Source organism: Triticum aestivum, chromosome 2B (assembly GCF_018294505.1).
Source record: "Triticum aestivum cultivar Chinese Spring chromosome 2B, IWGSC CS RefSeq v2.1, whole genome shotgun sequence".
NCBI lineage: Eukaryota > Viridiplantae > Streptophyta > Magnoliopsida > Poales > Poaceae > Triticum > Triticum aestivum.
In genome coordinates this window covers 205,807,221-205,830,530 of record NC_057798.1, presented here as the reverse complement: position 1 = coordinate 205,830,530, position 23,310 = coordinate 205,807,221, and the positions used below count along the sequence as shown (strand labels likewise).

At 46.4% G+C, this 23,310-nt stretch overlaps 3 protein-coding genes across 3 annotated transcripts; 2 read left to right on the top strand and 1 right to left on the bottom strand.

Annotated features, from left to right (window-relative positions):
* Positions 1-871: 871 nt before the first annotated feature.
* On the top strand, positions 872-5,764 carry LOC123044366 (interferon-related developmental regulator 2). Its single transcript, XM_044467093.1, has 13 exons — positions 872-1,286; positions 1,377-1,554; positions 2,190-2,270; positions 2,516-2,598; positions 2,693-2,808; positions 2,892-3,002; positions 3,099-3,211; positions 3,293-3,599; positions 3,678-3,761; positions 3,840-3,890; positions 3,973-4,044; positions 5,041-5,109; positions 5,518-5,764. The coding sequence occupies exons 1-13, from the start codon at positions 1,277-1,279 to the stop codon at positions 5,548-5,550; spliced, it is 1,308 nt and encodes a 435-aa protein (XP_044323028.1). The 5' UTR covers positions 872-1,276; the 3' UTR covers positions 5,551-5,764.
* Positions 5,765-6,001: 237 nt separating this feature from the next.
* On the bottom strand, positions 6,002-9,995 carry LOC123044365 (pentatricopeptide repeat-containing protein At1g25360-like). Its single transcript, XM_044467091.1, has one exon. It carries the CDS (start codon positions 9,924-9,926, stop codon positions 7,515-7,517), a length of 2,412 nt encoding a protein of 803 aa, XP_044323026.1. The 5' UTR covers positions 9,927-9,995; the 3' UTR covers positions 6,002-7,514.
* A 7,449-nt stretch (positions 9,996-17,444) lies between these two features.
* Positions 17,445-23,061, top strand: LOC123044364 (formin-like protein 13). The gene is made up of 4 exons (XM_044467090.1): positions 17,445-18,725; positions 18,819-19,018; positions 21,456-21,694; positions 21,984-23,061. The coding sequence occupies exons 1-4, from the start codon at positions 17,614-17,616 to the stop codon at positions 22,782-22,784; spliced, it is 2,352 nt and encodes a 783-aa protein (XP_044323025.1). The 5' UTR covers positions 17,445-17,613; the 3' UTR covers positions 22,785-23,061.
* Positions 23,062-23,310: the final 249 nt, after the last annotated feature.

Below are 23,310 nucleotides of genomic sequence, written 5' to 3'. Positions count from 1 at the left end.
CACGGCGCAAGAGCGGCCTACACCTCAGAGCAACCCGCGTGCCACCGCAAACACATGTCCTTGGGATAGCCGACGCGCCGCGGTGGGGGCTCGGCGCCACTTGCCGGTTGCCACGGCGCGCGGCGCAATCGAGCCGAGCGGTATGGTGTCGACACGGTTCGAGACTTTGAGGGCGTAGACGTGGGCGCCCGAGGCCCGTTGCCCGCGCGGTCGCTCGCCACACAGCGCCCGGGCCAGCTGAACCGCACGGGGAGAGAATATCCGGCGAGCAATTCCGGAGCAGCGGCATCTTCTTTATCGCACCCCTGAAAATTCTCATCAGATGCCATGCAGATGCAGGTACGTGCAAGTTCTGTGGCCGATCCGGCGGCGTAAGGTTGGCGGCCAGAGAGCATGCCTAGCCGGTGAGCCATCAGCACAGAAGGGGCGTGATTCAACGCTCTATTTTCGGGTGTTTATTTATTTAAACACGCTCGCTCTCCCACTTGATTTAGGTCATTGTAACACGGCAGCGTGACTTGTATTGCGAATCAGTGTCAAACAAGTTTTGTAACTTGACACCAACGCTTTTTCCGGTCAACTTTGCTTTACAGTATACCCTTCCTGTTGCCCACAAAGCTATGCATACCGTGCTTCGCTCCATGAGGTGAAATGCACCTCCCTGTGAAAAGCAAGGCATAGTATGAGTTTGAAAAAAAAAATGATGATCCGTCCGAGTTCATCACGTCTGAGTTTCTCATCGGAAAAGGCAAGCGGAGCCGAGGAAAAGAAGCCATCGACCGACCGATGGTACTCGTACCGTGCCCTAGTTCCCAACTCGGACCCCGTCTCCCTCCACCGCTCGTTTATATTTGCCCCGTTCCCCACCCCGCACGGCCGAAGCCGCCTCCCCCCTCCCTCCCTCGCCGAGCCCAAGAGAGAATCGGAGACCACGGCCCGGCCAGCTCCTCCGCCTCCCCCCCGACCCCGCGCCCTCGCTACTACTACATGGCAGCTCGGCGTCTCCACGGCCAATCCGACTCCGAGACCCTCAAGAACAACCCCTGCTTCTGCTTCTGCTTCTCCTGCCCTTGTCCTCAGCCGCGCGCCGCGCATCTCGATTCCGCCGCCGCTGCCCCCGCCCGCGCCCGCTCCTGATTGGGCCTCCGCGTGCGCCGTCTCCTGACTGCCTGTCGCTGCGCGGGTTCTTGCGCGGTGCCGGTGGTTTCTCGCTGCGGTTCTTCGTAGGACGCCGTCCGTTTCTTGATTCCGGTTCTTGCTGCCGCGCGGGCTCGCCATGGGGAAGAGTAAGTCTCTGTTTCGCCGGCTGGTTGTTGCTCTCTTTCCTGCCTGGGGGTTCTGATTCTGATTGATTTCGGGGGGATTGTCTTCCTCAGGCAAGAAGAGCAAGGTCCGCGGCGCCGGAGGGGACGACCTTCTGGACAGCAGCGACGCCGACAGCGTGGGCTCGTCGTCCACCGCGCTCTCAGATCTCTCCATCTCGTACGGCACCGAGAACGTCAACTCGCACGAGTTTGTTCTCGACAAGTACATCGACGCTCTCTACGAGAAGAGGTGGGGTTCTGTAGCATTTCTCTATTTATGCCATCACCTGCAGCAGTCTATGCCCAACGTGTGCTATGCAAATAGATGTGTCCTTACTGGTGTAGTGTGATACCATCACAAATTCACAATAGAGTAGAATGATGGTTTGGCAGCTGGTCCTAGTTGGCTGACAAATGTTGATTCTGTGGATAGATTAGGATGATGTTGTTGACATGACATTTGATAAAGTGCTACGGACCTTCATGTTGGACTAGACCCTCTCCTTTACCTGTTGGGTTTTACAACAACTTAGTAGTTTGGACTGGGCCTCCAGTGTTTGGTTTAGCCTACAAATTCTGATTGAATTTAGGCTATGATGATTGAAAAACTGCATTATCCTGTACCTCATGTTATTATTACTTGCTGGGTCATCGAGTAGTGTAGATTGTTGTTGTATTATGAAGTTATGTCAAGTTATACTCAGGAAGCCTGTCATAGGTAGCACATTTGTCAAATTTGACTTCTAATAAGTCTACAAATTTGACTTCATGTTTTGGTTAATCGGACATTCTACCCAATGCATCGGCACCATAATGTAAATTGTAGAAGTAATCATGTTGGTTTTATTTAGTGTACTCAATATAGTATTGTTTATATTGGAGCAGGGGGTCTACAAGAGAAGCAGCGTTGGCTTCATTGGTTGATGCTTTCGAAAGTTTTATGCTTGATGGTCTTGTTGAGAACAAGTAAGTTACTACATTTCACTAACCAATCTTAGTTCTTGCATGTGGAGTTAGTAGTTACTTAAACTGTTAGCTATAGACATACGACATGTTTGCACAAAACAATTAAACATCTCAAGCTCAAAATTTTATCACTAACCCCTGTCCTTTTACATTCTGTGTCATCATCGTGGCTCATTCTTAACTGGAGATGTATTTTTGTCCAAATCCACCGTTTAATAATGTATCAAATTTATTCTCTTCTGAAGATATGCCACTCTACTGAGTCTATTCAATACTTCAATCAAGAAGGGATCTACCAAGGAGGCTTGCCTGGCATCTCGCGCCATTGGTCTGTCTCCTATCCATTAATGTTCTTTTCCCCAGTTCCACCTCATTTGGAGTTTACTTACACCGTTTTTGGCTGTTGTGTTCTTGATTTGCAGGGTTACTGTCTATTACGCTTGGTGCTGGGAGTAGCTCACATGAAACAATGGTAGAATCACATCCACAGCTCTCTAAGGTCCTTCAAACCTGGTCGGATGCTTCAAAGATGATCTCTGTAAGTGAAAGTTTTTCTGTTCTTCTAGGCTTCCAGATTTTGTTTACATTTTCAGTGATGTGATCTGTGTTGACCTGCTGTAGGCTCTTGATTGCTTGGCCATCATCACATTTGTTGGTGCAACTGATCTGGCTGAAACAGAGCTATCTTTGAAAGCCATGTGGGATGTGATTCATCCAAAATCAGGTTCAAATGTATGTATAGGTGCCATTGATTTATTATCAGATTTTGCGAACCGATTCTACAAAGAACTCTATTCAATAGCTTTGTGATTCCTGACTTGCCTGCAGGTCGGTACTGTCCGGAAACCAAAGCCACCTGTGTTAGCAGCTGCTCTATCTGCATGGACATTTCTGCTAACAACTATTGGTTCATGGCGGATAAACACTGATAGCTGGAAGGAGTCAGTAACTCATCTCTCTCCCCTTTAAATTATATCATCCATTTCATTGTTTACTTATTTTATGGTTTTACTATTTGCCAGGCCAATCGCGTATCTCTCTACTCTTCTAGGAGCAGAGGATCGTGCTGTTCGGATGGCTGCTGGTGAAGCATTAGCTTTGTGCTTTGAGTTGAATCTACTTGATGTCTCCCCTTCTGAAGACGCTGGTGATGACACTGGAGTACCTGGTAGCTCTAAGGGCAAACTTTTCCTGGATATGCAAGCATTGAAAGCCAAGATAGCTGGTCTTGCCTCGAATCTCTCTGCGGAGGCAGGGGGGAAAGGTGCAGACAAGAAAAATCTTTCTGACCAAAGAGACCTGTTTCAACGGATTTTGGATTTTGTCAAGGTCTGGTTCATTTTCATTCTTATTTGATCTTCGGTTTCGATCTGTCTTTCAAATTCTTAATAGCAAATCTGTTTCCAGTATGGTGAGTGCCCTGAAGAATCACTGAAGATTGCTGGAAAACGAGATGTTCTAAGGGTTGCATCATGGTCTGAATTGATTCAGGTGCCTGCTTCTTTCTTCCAGTGATTCCTGAATTGCTGCATTTTCACATGTCTTAGCTAATTTTCCCTTGATCATCAGTTGAACTTCTTCAAACGTTTCCTTGGGAGAGGCTTCCTGAAGCATGTGCAGGTAACTTTCTTGGAGTGGTCTGTTTTCCACTGTGCTAATTTACTTGTGCATGTCACAAATGCTAGATTTGTTTTCCATACAGGACAATGGACTTCTTCAAGATATCTTCAGTATCAAGGCTGACAAAGCTGAAACTCTGTCATCGAATGATAAGGTAAAACTGAGACATAGAAGGCCTTAATTTGCAATGATGATTGCTGTGGAGAGCTCTAACTATAGTTGATTTGGTCTATGGAGTTAATTTTGGAATTGTGAATGAATTATGACCTGTTATATGATTGATAGTATAGAATGCCAACAGCAAAGACACAAAACAAGCTTAGCAAGGGATTAGGCTAGGTTAAACAATTAAGGTAAGATTGATGGTTGATGTTTCTTAGGTATACGCTTGTGGATTCTATGAGATGGATGAACTCCTTGAAAATCTTTTGTCAAACTTGCTCTGCCGAGGACAAGAAAGAGATTGCTCATGGTCATGATTCAAGCTGTACCGTTAGAGGCTGCTTAGCGCATCTGCGTCCTTTTGGTCGTTGATACTGAAAGTCGGAGAAATTAGCTAGCACCAACGCAAGAAGTGTTGTGTTTGGCGCTCAAATAAAAATGAAGTGTAGCGTTTGGCGCTCAGATAAAAATTTAGCTAGCACCAACTCTTAAGGAGTGTTGCGTTTGGCACTCAGGAAAAAAAATTGTAGCACTACAGTTAAGCTTCACACTTGGTGCCAAGGTTTTCTTCTCTTTTGATATGTCCGGGTTTTGTTCTAAATCTAATTATTTTGCGGCATCTTAGCTTCTGTAGGTGGTGCTATATGGGATGGGATAAAAATAGCTAAAACGGTAAAATTGTTAGAAGGATGATGTTCCATTTTGCAACTAACTCCGGGGTGGTGCTACGGCCTAGGGATGCACATGCTTTTATGGAGGGATGCACATGCTTTTATGGGTTTAATAATTATCTCATGATCCCCAGACCGCAGAATGAGTAAACGACATTTCCGTTCTTATGTGTTTTCAAACTTCAGACTCCTTTTCAGGACTGTTCTAATGCCTTTTGCTTGGTTGTGATGGACATAGTTTATTTTTTATTTTTGTTTGTGCATCTGTTGTCAAGTGATAGATTCCTTATCTTGAGAAATTACAAAAACACTTGCAGAAAATCTTTAGATCCGGAGAAGAGAAAGGAAGAGCTCTGAAGCTGAACAAGGATCGTCGTTTAGCACAGGTGAATAACTCTTACGCTGGGTTTTGTCCTTGACTTGATAACCTCCATCCCAAATTATAAGACGTTCTGTTAGGCTATTTTAGTCCACAAATAAATGATGTTTTGAACATCTCTTAAGTGAAACTTCTAAAACTTTGGCTATCGATTAATCTTGAATAATGTATGTTTGGAACATGAAAATCATATGTACACATTTTTTATATCTATCTTTGGAAGTTGAAAATCATACGTTTGTGCATTTTCTTGACTTGAAAATCATCTGTATGTTTGGAACATGAAACTCTAGGCATTTTATTGACAAATTGTTTTGCTGCCATTTATCCTTGTTACGGGTGAACATTGCTACCCGGCACCACATCATTCTACCAGTGCATTGACTAATCTTGGATATTTCTTTGTTCATTCCAGGAGAGGAAAAACGCTGCCATGTTTGACGAGTAACAAGAAAGGAAACAAAACCTCATCGACCCGGCATTTTACTCCTTTTGAGCTGGAATTTATTTATATCTGTGTGAACAACTACAGGAAGAATGTCCTAGAGTTTGCTCTCCTTGACTGTTGTCTAATTATGATTATGATGGCCTGCTGTACTTGAGGAATACTTGGCCGAAATGATTACTGTTGTTATAAAGTCCCATGTGCGTTTACTTGTGAACTAAGTTCTCCTCTTAGTTTAGTTCAACGAGTGTGTTCTGTTGTGTTAAAAAACTATAGTCCCTTAGACGAACATCACCTGGGGCGCGAGGAGGAAGCGGCGGTGGCTTCGATCTGGAAAGCCATCGCGGGACATCCATTTTTCTTTTTGAGAGAGCGCTGGGAACATCTCAGGATGAGCTTAACCAGGGCCACATGGCCAGACGTGCTTAAAACGGGCATATATTCCTTGGGCCCTGCTTGGATCCTCGTTTTCCTCCACTTACACCTGTAAAAGTTACAGATCTCTGTCCATCGTTTTGGTTTCCAGGCAAAAATAACTCTTGGCATGTAAATTACACCCGGAAATTTGATACACGTGTATTAAATTACATCCATACCAAGCGCAGCCTAAGGCCCTGTTTGGAATGTCGTTTCTACTTTGAATACACTTGTAAAAGTTACAGGCCACCGGCCATCGTTTTCGTTTCGGCGTGCAAATCGCTCCTGGCCAGTAAGATACACCCGTAAGAAAAATACATCTGTATTTATTTACACCGATTCCAAGCGCGGCATAAGGGTTCGAAGTTTACAATCGAAAGGCGAGCACATCTATACAGAACGAGCAAAGGTACAGCATGGCCTCTCTGTTTATCAGCGTGCTGGTGCGTCAAAACAACGGCACCGGTATTTTCTTTGGAAAGGCGAACAGAAATACTCCCCGTAAAGAAATACAAGAGCATTTAGTATTTAAACGCTCTTATATTTCTTTACGGAGGGTGTAGTAAAACAGATGTCAGATCAGGCACTAAACTAAGCATTCGCCGCTGATGAAGTATGCACAAGCAGCTCATTGTCCGGTGTTCATACTTGAGCTCAATGCAGTATCTTTCCAACCTCGCCAGCATTGTGAAAATGACTGGGAAACCCATTCACGATTGATCTGCCACCAGTTCCTTGCCTACTTGTTGTTGTCTGTCTCCCCTGTTGGTTCATAATTCATCTCCTTATCCATTGTCTCAGTTAGGCCCTATAAATGGAACATGACACGGCACCTGAACTTAACCAAAGAGAAGAAAGCTACTCTGCCTTAACAAACTGGATTGGTCCAAATAGGCCATGAGATACCAAAGAAAATCACATCGGCAGCACTGTGACCCCAATATCTGTGGCATAATTAGCACACCCATCCGTCACTTGTTTACGAGACACAGATTGTGTGAGCAACCATAGACTGTATAGTTAACAGATCTCCCACGAAAAGCCAGCAAATCTGAATTGGTCCGTGCCCCTGGATTCAAATGGTGTCACTTGCTTATTTACAACCAAGATAGCTGGTAAAATAAAGCTGAAACACGGACCGGAGGGAGGCATACGAAACCGCGGTTCGTGGTTACCGGTCGGTTAGGACCGTAAACAAAAGATTAGTCCAATATTGTTCTCAAAATCGAGGTGCAATTTTTGGATCTGATGAATGGTAATTCACTAACTGTTTCAACTGCTAGTAACTGACTGAAAACCAGCCAAGTTTGGATGTGGATTCAAAAAGAGAGACGGGGGTTGAATCTTAGACGAACCGAAGAGTTCAGGGCTGTAAAGTGGACTTCTCTCGTTCAAAAATTGTCCACTGGGACCCCGTGAGATAACTGGCTATTGTCAGTAACTGGGTACCAGACATGATCCTATACAGTTTATGTAATTGGTTTTGAATCCTTGAATTAAGGGACGTCTGTTGGAAGGTCCACTGCCATGACAGCAAACAAAGCCTACATTCACCAATAATTACCACATGAACATTCTCCGTCCTTGAAATGATGAAACCGCTTAACATCCCTAACAACAATCTCCCGTCCAACTGCCAGTGACATGAACATCATCGCAGTATGACAATCGCCGCATATTCTCAAGTTTTTAAGAACTGTAATTGTGGCTCCAAGAGGCAACTTTAGAAGTCCAAAACTAACTGCCAGTTTCTCACTATGCGCAAATAATACGTATTCCTTTTGATGGGGTGCCATATCTTGCAGGACAAACTTTGTATCAGGAACATATCCCAGCTTTCTCATCTTAGCACCAACCATTTCAAGGAACCTGTAGACTTCATGCGCTTCCGGATGTTTTGTGTCACCAACAACAAACACGTGAACCTTGTTTCCAACTTCTATCCAGCTGCATCCAGGCTCCTTCTTCACCCCACGATCACGCATTAGCTTCCTTACTCGTGCAGCATCAACCCAGCGTCCAGCAGCTGAATATGTGTTGGACAGTAGTATGTATGTGCCATCATGCTGCGGTATCATCTCAAAGAGCTGATCTGCCGCATAAGCACCAAGTTCCGTATCTCCATTAATCCGACAGCCAGAGAGAATCGCCTCCCAAATGGCAGGGGTAGGCTCAAAAGGCATTGTCTTGATCAAATCCATTGCTTCTCCAACTCTTCCAGCCCGGCCATGCAAATCTATCAGCCGAGCATAGTGATCTTCTCCAGGGCTAATACCAAAGTCCCTTTTCATGGACTCAAAATATTGAAAGCCCTCGTCTACTAAGCCAGCATGATTGCAGGCTGTTAAAATTGTGAGGAATGAAATCCGATCAGGATATATGCCTTTAGCAACCATCTGGTCAAAGAGGTCAAGTGCCTCTCTACCGTGTCCATGCTGCCCAAGGGCTGCAATCATGGCATTCCATGAGACAGAGTCAACATTGGGCATCACAAGGAACACAAGACGAGCATCTTTCACAGCACCACATTTACCATACATGGTCAGTAGTGCATTTCCTGCAGAATTGCTTGCCTCGAAACCACACCGCACAATATGTGCGTGGAGCTGCTTTCCATGCTTCAGCCCCCCAAGTTCACCACATGCAGCTACTGCACCAGCATAGGTGTAATCACATGGCTTGACATCCTCAGACCTCATCTGGTTAAACAGCTTCAGAGCATCTTCTGCAAGACCTCCATGGACATACCCTGATACCATCACCATCCACGATAACTCACTTTTATATGGCATCTCCTTAAATACCCTAGCTGCATTGTCCAAGCAACCGCTCTCGATATACCCTGACAAAATGGTGTTCCAAGAAACGACATCCTTCAAAGTCATACTGTCAAATATCCTTGCAGCAACAGAAATCTTCCCGGACTTCGAGTATAAGGTCACCAGCGCATTGTTAACAGGTAAAGCTGCCTCAGGAACAAAATTCGGCTGCAACCGAATGAACTGTCCATGGACAGACTTCCCATGCAGAAAGAACCCGGCATTTGCACAAGCACTCAGGACGCTAGTAAATGTGAATTCGTCAGGTGGTATCCTTTTCGACACCATCCTCCTGAACAGCTCAAACGCCTCTGCACACATTCCCGATTGCACATACCCTGAAATCATCGCATTCCACACGACATCGAACTCTGCATCAACCTCTTCAAAGGCTGATCTAGCAGCATGGACATCGCCTTTCCTGACATAGCCCACGACTATAGTAGTCCACGAGAGCTCATCCTTAACCGGCATTTCGTCAAGCACCTTCCGCGCGTCCCGGGACACCTCAGGTGCATCACATTTCATGTACAGCGCAATGAGCGCGTTGGACACCGACAAGACAGCCCCGGCGCCCAGTTTGAGGACGGCTCCGTGCAGCTGCGTGCAGTGCGACGCCGCGAGGTTGTGCATGTGGCCGACGGCGCTGAGGAGCGCGGTGAAGGAGTAGTCATCTGGGCGAAGGGAGTCAGAGCAAAGCAGGGAGCGGAACACGGAGACCGCGGGCGCGGCGAGGGAGGCGCGGGCGAACGCGGATATCATGGCGTTGTGGAGCACGGTGTCCCGGCGGGGTAGCGGGACGGAGTCGAAGAAGGATGCGGCATCGGGGAGGCGGCCGGCGACGGCGTAGGCGGAGACGAGGGACGTGGCGGCGATGGGGCCGGGGTCCGAGCGGAAGAGGATCGCCGGGGTGTCGAGGTCGGGGGAGAGGGTGTAGAGGTGGAGGAGGCGGAGCGTGAGGTGGGGGTGGGACGGGTCGTGGAGGAGCGCGGCGGTGAGGAGGCGCGCGTGGAGGCGGCGGAGGGCGCGGAGGAAGGAGCAGGGGGAGGCCGGGACAGGGGAGTGGCGCGCGGCAAGTTGGCGGAGGAGGACGGAGCATTGGTAGGGGAGGGAGGCGACGGCGTGCAGCGGCGGCGGCGGCATCGCTCGTCGGCGTTGTTAGGCGGTTTTGGGGCGCGCGCAGCAGCCCATGGTTCGAATGGCGATGTGCCACGGCCCACGGGGTCTTGTTTTTTTTCTTTTGAGAATCTTGTTTGGGGTTTAGGCGTTCTGAACTCTGAAGAATGTTCATTGTTGTTTCCCTAAAAAAAAGAGTTCATTGGGGTATGAGGGAGGTACCCATTTTTACAAACAGAAACCTGGGAATGCCGATAAACTGTGTAGACCAAATTTGAGCAAATAGATGAGCACTGAAAACGACGGAACAAGTGAGTGGAAGCAAAATTACACTGTCTTGACAAAAAATTGGCAGCAAACTAAGTTGGCGTTAAGTTTTCACCTACATCGTTGTAGTTTGGTTTTCCATGTCCCATTTTGTAGAGATATGTTAAGTTCCAGTATGAAGACAATTCGAAGATGCCATGTTATGGTTTAAATGAATGTATTTTGGGTAAAATCAATTCGGGTTGCCAGCAAGAAGTTTTAGAAAGGAAACTATTTTTTTCAAAACGAAGGCAAAAAGTTTGCCTCATCGATTAATTGATTAATTAAAAAGAATAGAATTGTCCAGCTAATTTACCAAAAACCGAACGAAAACCAATACAAAGGGACAAAACATGTCTTCTAGTTTCACGTGTTCAGTCTCTGCAATGCGTCACATCCAACGGAACACTTTTCTCCTCCCCACGAGCGACTCCTAGGCGTCTAGGACTTTTCGCCTCCCACTGGTGATGCTTCCTATCTGCCTCGTCTCTTGTGGCCTTAGAGCCATGTAAGGGCGGTGGGTCCTGGTCCTTGCCAATGAGAGTGCTCCTGCATCATTTTTAGAGTCTGCTTATGGTTTGTGTCATGCTCAGAAAGACAAGGTGATGGTGGCTCCCTAAATGTGGAATAAGGTTCTCATCACCTAGCCCCTGTCCCGGCGTTGTGTCTCGCCTCGTCGCGGCATTCGGCTGGTGTTTGTCTTCGGTGGACCCGCGTGGATCCGGTCTTTGTTCATCTGCGCTCGTGTGTCTATAGATTGGATCCTTCTGATCTACGCTTCTCTTCATCGACGACGGTTGTTGTTCTGGTGTGTTGGTTCTTTGAGGCCTTTAGCACGATGACTTCCCGACTATTTACTACAACAGGGTTTGCCCTGCTCCTGTAAGCGAGGGGTGATGATGGATAAGCACTTTTGGCTCGCTCTTGTGCTTGTGGTCGTCGTTAAGTGATCTACGGAGATGGATGTATTTTTTGTTATTTCCGTGTTCTTTATGTTGCCATCATATTTGATGTATAGATTAGAAGTTTTTCCTGCAAAAAAGTCTATGCTATATGTCGGGGGGTTCTTTTGTGACATATTACTTTTGTTATTTCATTTATTTTTCTTTTTACTCAATGAACATGTCATTTATCCTTTTTTTTGTCCAACACAAGTTGGATTTAGACTTCAGATTTGAGGAGATGTTTAATTAATTAAGGGAATAAAATTCATGATATTTTGAGGATTGTAGTCCTTAGGAATTTTTGCTCTGTAAGTTGTTTGATTTGCAGGACTGCAACCATAGAAGATATTCCTATGGATCCATTTGTACTATATTTAGTAGGAAAATTTCAATGGAATCCAACCTCTTTGAAAAAAACCCAACATTATGAGCAACAAACACCCTTCAAATCCTATAGAATTCCAGATGACATGCCACTGCAGTCCTATGTTTTACATGTTCTTATGCTTTGAGAATCATGTGAATCGTAGAGAGAAGATGTTGTGCTAGAACCAACAATTATTTGAATTCTAGAAGTTTCACTTAACAAATCCGTTTCTTCTTTTGTGTGGCAACGACACATTCTCCTTCTCCTATCAGAGGTCTTGTGGTGCTAGGCCTTTTTGGTTCATGGAAAAGTAGAGAAAAATATAAGAATATGAAATTTTACTTGGGGCCACTACTCACCAATTTGTTAAAAGAAATAGAACAAAGAAAAAAAAGGGAGATTTCCCTTATCTTTGCTTCAAAGGACATCTGAATTGCAATCTGCTTGGACACCTTTTTTAGATTTCTATGCATGATGAATATACCAAAATCTTTAGTGCCATAATATGCATGCCTAACTAGCATCCCTGATTTTTTGTGAAGGGCGCATCCCTAATTTCCTTGTCAGTAATATGGATTCCTCTTGTCGTTGTGCACTGAGGAGAGGAGGAGCGGTATCTTTGTCATTTGCCTTCACAAAAGCCCATACGAGGGCGGGAAATATGGATTCTCGGCAACGTATCTTCGCCTCGACCGCTTGCTCCATTGCTACGCCGACATTTGAACCAAACAACAGCGACCCTACATCAAGCCTGCCTGCTCGAATACATCAACAAAATCTTAAAAAAATCCGCAAGAGAACTTACATGGTTTTGATCATGGATCATGACATGATTTGCTGACGCTAAAACTAATTTTCACATCATTTGTTTTTAGTGCGGATTGTGCTCTTAATAAAACTCATAACTAAAATACCGTCTCAATTTTCCAAGGTACCGAAACACATAATTTCCTTTCTATAATCGCCGTCTCATGTTGTTTTGATGGCGTCACTCAAATGTTCCTCTCCCTTTTTTGATAGAATTCAAAGGTCCCTGTCAGTGGCGGATCTAGACAAAAGACGTCGTGGGGGCAAGACAGAATATGACTGTTTAAGGGTCAAAAGCTAAAAAATCCACATCTAGGCCCTCCAACAATAAATTCTCCAGAAATTTGTTTATAGCTGGGGGCAATTGCCCCCCCCCCCCCCTCCGCGGTCTAACACACATAGTTCCAATGAAGCGGAGAAACAACTTCATGGTTTTTTTAGTGGAAGTGTTGCCATTTGTTTAGACATGGAATATAGTATTTATGGGGAGGAGAGATGGGTTGTATTAGGCTTTGAGCTGAAGTCTGAATTATAGTTGTTCGGATGAAACCTAGTAATCTATTTCTATGGGCTTCAGTATTGAAGTATTTAGGCCGCACCAAATTAATTTAATACTCCCTTTGTCCCATATAATATAGGAGAAATTTTCTTATTTAACACTGTCTTAAAATTTGTTGCCCTATTTGACATTCAATTTTTTTTCCTTCCTTATTTAACACCAAGCCTAAATTTTAGGCCCTTTATGACACTTCCGTCCCTTTTAAGCCATAACGGTGTTAAATAACACATGAAAAGACTTATTTGCCCTTCATGTGATAATTGATCAAAAATTTATATGTATGTGTATCCGTCAGTCTCATTTTGTGTTGGCCTTTATCCCAATCTCGACCTCGACCTTGATGGCGTTGTAGACGAGTGTTTTCCGTGGTACAGGTGTACAAGGCTAGCTCGAGTACTTTCCGAGGGTTCCGTTAAGACGCAACACAATAGATGAATTTAGCTAGCAGCTTGATGAATTCTATGTTCGCTGGCTAGCTAATCAAGCTAGCGATACCCGTAAAAAAGCATGTTACCGTTACTATCTCCGCGACAACACAAACACACGAGGCGATTGATGGCCACGGGACCATGTCGTTCCTATCTATATTCTTTTTTCAATCTGAACCCATCCACTGTTACAAAAGGACTGGGTATATGCATATATCCACTAGGCTACACCTAGCAATAGCTGTGTACGTGCGTGTACAAGCACTGCCTTTTCACAAACAAAAAAATGTACAAGCACTGACTACGATTTTAACGTACTGACTTGTTGTATACTGTCCCATGTACCGGCTACCCTGCTGACCTAAAGCTAAACTACCACGTAAAATTTTGGTCACCTATCACATGAGTGGCACATAGGTCTTTTCAGGTATCATTTAACACTGCTAAGGCTTAAAATGGACGAAAGTGTCATAAAGGACATAAAATTTAGAGACTGTGTTAAGTTTTTCAGTGTCAAATAGGGAAACAAAATTTAAAACATTGTTATATAAGGAATTTTCTCTAAAATATAGTGCACAATGATTTAGAAAGTCAAACGTTGCAATGTTTGACCAAGTCTATAGAGAAATTTATCAATTTCTATAATACTCCATCCATTCACAAATACAAAATGTTCTAACTTTTTTCATAATTGGATTACATAAACATGTTTTAGTGTGGTTGTTCACTCATTTCAGTTTGTAAGTAGTCCATATTGAAATATCTCAAACATGTTATACTCTCTCTGTTTTTGTATACCTGTTTTTCATGTCAAACTTTGAATTGTACTTTAGTAAACAAAATGTGGGTTCTATGTCATTAGAAATATATCATTGCGAAGTTGCTTGAAATGTGCATCCGATGATATACTTTTTGTGGCATGTACTCATATTTTGTTGGTAAATTAATGATCGAAGTTAGACATAAAAATATGAAGCAGTGTTGTATTAAAAGACGGTGAGAGTAACCGTGAACGGAGGTAGTACCAAATATACATTGTGTGAAAATATATTTCGTGATGAATCTAATGATAAAGATTTAGTATTCTAAATTTTCACTTTTTTTTCTGAAAACTTGGTCAAAGTTTATATAGTTTGACTTTAAAATGGTCTACGAGTATTGTGGGACGGAGAAAACATATTATAAGCATTCACTAGTAAAAAAAATGTTATGCAAAATGTTTGTGGGGGGCATGGCCCCAATAACCCTCACTGGATCCGCCCATCGGCCCATGGTCCCTGCTCCATGCAGTATGCTGCTACAAAGGTTCACGGTACATGCTAGTACAAGTATACATATATTATGGTACATACAAATACCCTTGCCATCCACGTACCACTTGTAGCAAAGCTGCCTAGACTGCTATAAAAGCAAGGCATCGATGCCAAACAACCACATCTCGAGCAATAGTTTACCGTGTGATTGCGTCCCCACTAATGCATGTCGACGAAGCTACATCTACAGCACATTCTAACCAGTCGATGCACCCGCTGCCATGATGATAGTCACTGGACCGAATGAATGTAGAACAGTAGAAGTATATGAAGACGTCGGCAACGCATCCTAGGCTTGTAGGCTCCCATCTGACGCAGCGTTTGTAGTAGCAGAGCAGAGCACAGCACAGCATGGACCGCGAAGCATACAAGGCCAAGAGCCCGGAGGTCCAAGAATCTCCTCCTGCGGTGCTCTGAGGCGCGGCGCGACACCCACTGTCGGCGCAACCCAACTGTTGCTCTCTACCGCCTGGGCCTTCAGGTGAACGCCCAGCCGGCTAGCCGCCGCCCGCTCGGCGCCAACACGGTGGCATGTATGGTACGGAGCATGGATCAAAACTGCCGCCTTCCACTGGCCATCCTTCCCCACGGCAGAAGCCAACAAATCGGCAGGTTAGCCGGTGGCCCACGAAAGCTTTGATCAACATGAGCGGGCGACAGACCAAACGAAACGATCGCGATCCGCCCGTGCTCTTCTACTCACTCCTAGCAACCCAAGCCAATTGGCACGGCTCCGTTCCGTTTTCGTTGCACACACGCGCGCAACACGCACCAAACGGAGCCACTGATGTCTGTCCGTCTCTAAAGTCTAAACGGCTAGCTTAGCTTAGGTAGAGCTATATAGCTACGGGGCGATGGGCTTTCCAGGCGGTCATTATGCTTTGCTTCAGAGGGCGTGTATACCATACATAGCCGCAGCGCATACTGAAAGGAACTGGACGGGAAAGAAGGCTGAAGCGGACAAAAGCGCTCGTGTCAAAAGCTCAATGAATAAAACCGGAAAGTCCCGTCAGCCTTTGCTTGCTAGATGAGGTAGTACATGTGGGAATATATTTCATATTCTCACATGGACGGTACCGCGAAGATGGCTGCATCAGTACGTCTTGATGGCCGTCCCATATATAGTATGGATCTGTCTAGGACATATTTAGATGTGACATAATTATATCACATATAACATTGTCTTCACTATGTTTGTGGTCTAATTTTTTGCCCCAACTTTCTTTTTTTTGCTTGTTGCCGCGTTATTTGTGGGAGCTTGCACGTGACATCCTTAGAAAACATCTATTCTAGATGTGAATTAGACAAACTGATACAGTATTATACTTTTTTCCGATAAGGTGTGGTTAGGACTCATCTAGATGTGACATAACACATCTAAGTATGACATCACACAAAATCAGCAAAAAATAAAATCAAAAACATTTTATACAAATTTTGAAGCCTCTTATTATGTGGTGACCTACTTAGATGTGACTTCCTTACAAAACATCTAGATGTGAATTAGTCATTTTGTTTCCGATAAGATATAAAGTATATTGTACTCGAATGTACTCTACCGAAATCATTCGACGACTCCACTTTTTGTCAGCACTGGTGAGCTATAGTACCGGGAGTTTCAGTCAGATCCCTGCACATCTTCCGCCGGGGAAACTGAGCCGCCCCTACGTTTTTTCCGGGACGGTTTTGGTCATGCTGCCAGCCTGACAACTTCATGCCATGTCCGTCCGTCCCCACAGTCGGTGGTTGCAATGGAAGCTCCCAAGCAGCCGCGAATCTCGGCAAGATCCAATGATCCCCGGCCACGACCAGTGTGCTGTTCTAGGCTTGTACTCCCTCCGTTCCGAATTACTTGTCTTGGATTTGTCTAGACACGGATGTATCTAGCACTAAAATAAGTCTAGATAAATCTGTATCTAGAGAAATTCAAGACAAGTAATTCGGAAAGCCCGTCCCCGCCTTTTCCTCCGCTCGCTGTTCTGCTGGAGACGGCACTGTTGGCCAGCGTCCCATTACTGTTCGCGATATGTTCAGATTCGACACTGACGAAATGCGATCCTCATCGTATCTTTCTCTTCCACGCCCGCAAATCCCACGTACTAGTATACCTCCAGATTCGACCGGCGATCTACCAAACGGGAGTTGAATTCCTCTCCTCTTTTTCCTTCCGCCGCGTGCGAAATCTCTCCGCGGCGCGCCACGTCGTCGTCGCCGCTTCCCGACAGGCCCTGCCAGTTAAACTCACTGACTGACAGCCACGCGCCAACAGTGCACCACCACCGCATGAGGTGGAAGAAAAACGAGGCCGGGCAAGAACAAAATTTCTTTTCTTCTTTCCCGATTGATTGATAGACACAAGAACAAATTCAGATATCACGTCGTTTCATCCTCCAACCTGGCTCGTGTAGTCACCCCGTGGGGCCCGCGAGCGGTCTGGTCCGAAGTCTGAACCCGCTCGCGTACGAACACGCCAACAGCTTCAGCTCTCCATTTACTTTCTACTACCAGCTTCTTCTTCTACTACTACTACACTGGCCAGGCGAGGCCGCGACGACTGCCAGCCGGGACGCTGACGCGTCATTGGCTCCCCATTCATTGCGCTTCCGTGTGACCACCTGGTTCAACACGCCGAAATGGCGGGTCGCTCGCTCGCTCCCTCGTTCCTCACCTGATTTCACAGCAGCTACTAGTAGTATTCCTCCTGCGATCGTCGCAGCCCAGCTTCGTCGCGCCTGTCTCCTCGCTGACTCGCGGGGCCCACGCGAGGCCGGGACCCGGAGGTCAGCGAGGCGAGATCCGGGAGAAAGCGAGCCTTGCCTGCATCACACGCCGTCGCCGCTATCGGCCAGCCTCACTCCCCCCCTTCCTTCTCCCCCTTCTACTACAAAGCGAACGAAACTGAAGCAGCGACGCGGAAAAAGGTTTCGAAAATTAGAATCCATGGGAATTTAGAATTATTACAGGGTTTCGAACTCTCCGCGGCTGCGCCCATGGGAACGAGGCTGGGTGCGCGCGCGGTGTTCGCTCTGGTGCTGTGCGAGCTGCTGCTGCTGTCGCCGTCGGCGGCGGCCGACGGCGGTCTACCGCGGCGGTCGCTGCACCAGCCCTTCTTCCCGATCGGATGGTCCCCGCCGCCGCCGGCGTCTGCGGATGTTGCCGCGCCGCCGCCGCCGGCTGCCGCTGCGGCCGCGACCTCGAGCCCCGCGCGGTCCTCGCCCAGCGTCACCAACATCGTCGCGATCGCGCTCACCGCGGGCCTCGTCGCGCTCGCGGTCGTCTCCTACTCCTGCGTCCTCCTGTGGCGCCGCGTCGCGGAAGGCGCGGAGGACGACCGTGCCGCCGCGAAGCCGGCGGGGGCCCTTGCCGCGAGAATTCCGAGTGATGCCGGAAGCAGCGCCCGGCACCAGGCGTCGCCGCCGCCCAGCTCCACGGCGTCGGACGCGATATACCTGGACCCTCTCACGGCGGTGATGGAGGTGCGCCACCACCGGTCCAGCCCTGACCTGCGCCCTCTCCAGCTGCAGAAGCAGCCGAGCCCTGACCTCCGCCCGCTGCCGCCGCTGAAACGGATGGGCGCACAGCCGACGCCGCCGCCCGCGGCCACGCCGCCTATGACCGGCACGGAGTGCTCCTCCTCCGACGAGGACCAGGCAACGTTTTACACCGCGCGGAAGACCAACATGTCTTCATTCAGCCGGAGCACGAGCCAGCGCAGCACCATTCTGGAGCATGCAGTGCCGCCGCCCGTGGCGCCTCCACCTGCTCCCGCGCCGGTGCCGGTGCCGCCGCCGCCCGCTCCAGCGCCCGCGGCGCCGCCACCGCAAGCGAATCGCCTACGGCCTCCTCGTCCGCCGCCGTTGCCGCGGCAGAGACTGCTGCGGCCGATGCCCGCCGAGTCGCCCCCTCCTGCCGCCCTGGCAAATTTAGCGCTGACCAGTCCCCCTGAAACCTCTGTCCAAGACAGAGAAGCCGGGAGCTCTGCCGTCCAGCCGGACGGAAGCACCCGGCCGCCCAGCCTGAAACCGCTGCACTGGGACAAGCTCCGGGCCATCTCCGGCCGCACCACAGTCTGGGACCAGGTCAAGAATTCCGACTCATTCCGGTACGCCCCTCTGCCATTCCTGTTTCCACAGTATCTCGGCGACCTCGCTGTTTTCTCACCGAGCTGTTGTCAATCGTGTGGTGATATTTACAGCGTGGATGAGGCGGCAATGGAGAACTTGTTCCCCCAAAACAGCGCCGCCGCCGCGGCGAATTCCGGTCAGACGGCAGCGAGAGGAGGTCCAGGGAAGCAGCACAGCCGGCTGCTCGACCCAAAGAGGCTGCAGAACGTGGCTATCATGCTCAAGGCGCTCAATGTGACCGCGGACGAGGTGATCAGAACACTCATGCACGGTGAGTTTGCACCCTCTTATTTCTACTTCCCGTTTGTTCAGGTCCCCTACCACAACTGTCCTTGTGGCGTTTGCAATTCTGTCTTCTGTTCTCTTCTTGTGCAATTCCGGTGGCCACATGCCATGCCAGTGCATGAGTACAATCTAGTTATTGCTGAACCAAGTACATTCAGCAACTTGGCAAATGATTGGAGACCACTGGTTGGTCCACAATGCCAAGTCCCATACCAGTGCTACATAAGAGGGTTGCAAAGGATTGATTGGAAATTTTTCACCCTGACAGGTTTACTTGAATTGGTAAAACTTTCGCATTCAGAATATAACCGGTGTTACGATTAAGCTGGTCCCGTGTTTTCTTTCTTCCAAATGGTGATCAGGAAACTTACTAGATACATGAACTGCAAGCCATTGTTGTGTTCATCGGTTATAAGAAGGTCCGCGTCACACGTTTCACATGCCTCATCAAACCGTTTTCTAGTCATATGTTTCACACAGGAATTTTGCGCTCGAATTGGCGAAACACGTCACCATGTTCACCAAATACGCATATACTATACCTTGAAACCCGTATAATTATCGGGCATGAGCAATCCAGCGGTTGTCGTGTTGCTCACCTAACTAATATACATTCCTAACATACCGGGGAATCCTTCCCACTTCCCTACATGACACCTTTTCTTTTATTTTGATGTGAGCCGATAGTGAAGGCTCCTATACTTGTCCTGCCTTTTGACCTCAATTGTCACATTCAAGATTTTTTCTTGGGTGGGATGTTGCTTTCACGATCAGATCGTCTGGATGCAGTGCGTTCCAACAAGGATCATTCTTGCATTTATAAGCTTATGTTGGTGGATAGTTGAGTTTCCAGAGCTGAGGGCCTGGACCGCGGCACGCATCTGACCAATGAAAGAAACGCATAATTTTTCTTTCTTCTGTGGTTAAGTCTTGATTAGTTAGTGTGGATATCTTTGTGAACAATCAGTGATATATCATCATTGCTCATGTCAATTTAGGCAATAGTAAGATTGTGCGTCAGATTAGGACATGTATTGGAGAGGAGATCTGCATCTTTTGACAAGACACAAGTGCTTTACCTTTACCTTGGGATATATGATGTGTATATTTTCGATTTGGTATCACATACAGTTACCATTATTAATTGTTTCATGTGAATGAGGTGTCAGCTGCTTTGAATTTCTGCATTTTTTTAACGTACAAAGTTAGAAGTCATTCCCTGCTAATTTTGATTTGTCCCTTCATTGAAGAATTTTTTTTCTCAGATTATTCATCACTTCTTGTCAACTTTTCTCTTTTATTTTCTCTCGAGAAACACTATTCTCTTGTATTGTGTCGGAGAAGCATCATTTTCGTTATTGTCCTTTAGGGATATTATTGAATGCTAAATCTATTGGAATATTATTGCATACTTAATCTGTTGCCGGTGGAAAATCTCGTTTGATCCTCTCAAATTTTTGTTTCGTAGATTGCAATTAGTTTGATGAAATATAAAATATAATTGTGAGGTTATTTCTTTGGACAATAGTACATATGAGTTGTCGGGATATGATCACTGCTCAATTTGTCGTTTGGTAGAAGTAGCATACATTTTCCAGGATTTTAGTGGGAGGTCCTTTGGCCATGCACACCTTCAGACATATTCAGCCCCATAGCTGGTTCTGAAAGTGACTGGTGTATTATGAGTTACATCGCTAGTTTGTGTATCGTTGTTATGAGGTGTCTTCCGTGTGTCTATTACATCAACTAGAAAGATTAGCAAGGCGCTGTTAAGAGCCGGGAGCTTATTTTGTTAGAGAGAACCTTCTGTAGAAAAGGATAATGCTGTGGGTGACATTGTAGTGGGCCTATTACTCTGTTTTTGTTTTGGTTATGATGCCACTTGGAAACATTCATTAGCTTATTTTGTTTTCGCAATGACGTTATCTATGAATGTTTGATCCAACAAACTTTTTTCTACAACCTTTTTTTATTGTGCTCAACCAACATATCTCATCTGTACATTTATCATAAATCCAGCTTTCAAGAATACTGTTCACTCTTTACAGCATCGAATATATATAACTCATGTGCTACATGACACAATAGAAAGTTCAGTACTACTTGTGTAATATAGTATAACGCTTTGATATTTTAATGTTGTATTAAAGGTGTGACTTTTCATTAGAAAGAAAAGAGATGGACAGCAATGTTCAGACTTCAGACTGCATTCATGATCCCCCTTTTGGCAATGCATTTTTTTTCCTGTTTCAGTTGTTGACATAAATACTAAAATGGTAAATCCTCCTTCTGGCATGTTGTTTAAATCAGGAAGTCAAGTCCACCTGAAATTAATTATTTTTTATATTTTTAATGTTTGAAGTTTGTTTTATTGACCCTTTGGCTATCTGAATTATGACAGTTTTGACTCCATGAATAAACAGGAAATCTGGAAGATAAGCCTGAGTTGTATGAAACACTAGCTAAGATGGCACCAACAAAAGAAGAAGAGTTAAAGCTGAAAGATTACAGCGGTGACTTATCAATAATTGATCCAGCAGAGCGCTTTCTAAAAGATGTCCTTAATGTTCCTTTTGCCTTCAAGAGAGTGGATGCAATGCTTTACAGAGCAAACTTTGATGCTGAAGTGAATTATTTAAGGAAATCTTTTGGAACTATGGAGGTAACTAGCTTATGATGAATTGATGATTACATCTTATAATTTGCATTTTACAGTACTTCCTCTTATATTTTCTTTTTGTTAGATAAATCAATCATAAATGCTTCATGCTTCACAAAGTAAACATCTGGCAATACTCTTTGTTGAAGTTCATCCTTTATTAAGTTCTGTTTGTCTTAGGATCCGTACCAGTTTGTGTCTCGAAGTACTTCACTGTGTTGTGCCAGATCCTTCTTAAATTCTATTACGGACGTTACGAATATTCAGGCCAATGTCAAATATGCATTTTCAGGCAGCTTGTTCAGACCTAAGAAGCAGCAATCTATTCTTGAAGTTGCTGGACGCTGTTCTCAAGACTGGGAACCGCATGAACGACGGTACCAATCGAGGCGAGGCGAGGGCCTTCAAACTCGACACGCTTCTAAAGCTCGCCGACATCAAGTCGACCGACGGTAAAACGACACTGCTCCACTTCGTGGTTCAAGAGATCATCCGGTCAGAAGGCTTCGACTCCGACCAAGCAGAAAGCAATCCTGGCACTGGCAGTGCCAGCAAAGAACGGTTCAAGAAGGACGGCCTGAAAGTGCTGGCAGGGCTCAGCAGCGAGCTCTCAAACGTGAGGAAGGCGGCCACGCTGGAGATGGACACGCTGAGCGGCAACCTGCTGAGGCTCGCGACCGACCTCGAGAAAGTGAGGCTGGTCTTGCAGCTCAGGGAGACGTGTGCCCGTCAGGAAAGCTCCGGCGCGAAGTTCTTCGAGTCGATGGATGTTTTCCTCAGAAGGGCGCAGGCGGAGATCGGGAGCATGAAGGTGGCGGAGAGGAGCGCATTGCAGCGCGTGAAGGAGACCACGCAGTACTTCCATGGCGATGGCAACATGGAGGAGCCTTCTCAGCCTCTGAGGGTGTTCATGGTGGTGACAGAGTTCCTGTTGATACTGGACCGTGTGTGCCGGGACGTCGGCAGGACGCCGGAGCGGGTGATGATGGGGTCCGGTAAGTCGTTCCGCGTCAGCGCCGGCACCTCGTTGCCGCCTCGCCGGTATGAGACGCGGCCGCTTAGCTCGTCCGACGAGGACAGCTCGTCGTCGTAGAGCAGCAGCTTAGAGGAATGTTCCCTTTTTTTTGGGTGCACAGGATAGTGCTAGTGGAGATTTTGAGGGCGGTGATTCTTGCAGGGTCGTTTATGTGTGACGATCACCCTCAGGTTAAAAATATAGCTGTAGTACTCCAAAGAAGGGGCCGTTACTTTACTGTGTAATAGTAGTACTAGATGTCTACAAAGGTTAAAAATATAGCTGTACAAAGACAAGTTTTTCTTGATTCTTACATATATGGGGGGAATGGGAAATTGTTCAGCTCACCATGTTATTACCTGTCTCGTTGCTTCCCTTTGTGTAGTTCTCAGTAGTCTGCACAGGATAGAGTGGACAGTGAAATGCGCCATTGGTCCAGCAACTCAAACAGAATGAATGAACTAGCCATGGTTGCATAAGTGTGTTTCTGAATCCGCTGATCAGGTGAAGTTTCAGACAAACACTGTAGAAAGAAAGTTCAGCTTTGAAACAATTTACTAAGCCGTCTTTGCAGATCGACCCAAATCGTGGAGGTGGAGCTACC

Excerpts from the sequence above, each read along its gene's own strand:
- LOC123044366 (XM_044467093.1), top strand. Across the intron at positions 2,809-2,891 it reads ATGCTTCAAAGATGATCTCT|GCTCTTGATTGCTTGGCCAT; the intron begins GTAAGTGAAAGT and ends GACCTGCTGTAG. Across the intron at positions 3,212-3,292 it reads AACACTGATAGCTGGAAGGA|GCCAATCGCGTATCTCTCTA; the intron begins GTCAGTAACTCA and ends ACTATTTGCCAG.
- LOC123044365 (XM_044467091.1), bottom strand. The coding sequence starts at position 9,926 with ATGCCGCCGCCGCCGCTGCACGCCGTCGCCTCCCTCCCCTACCAATGC.
- LOC123044364 (XM_044467090.1), top strand. The coding sequence starts at position 17,614 with ATGGGAACGAGGCTGGGTGCGCGCGCGGTGTTCGCTCTGGTGCTGTGC. Across the intron at positions 18,726-18,818 it reads AAGAATTCCGACTCATTCCG|CGTGGATGAGGCGGCAATGG; the intron begins GTACGCCCCTCT and ends TGATATTTACAG. Across the intron at positions 21,695-21,983 it reads AATCTTTTGGAACTATGGAG|GCAGCTTGTTCAGACCTAAG; the intron begins GTAACTAGCTTA and ends ATGCATTTTCAG.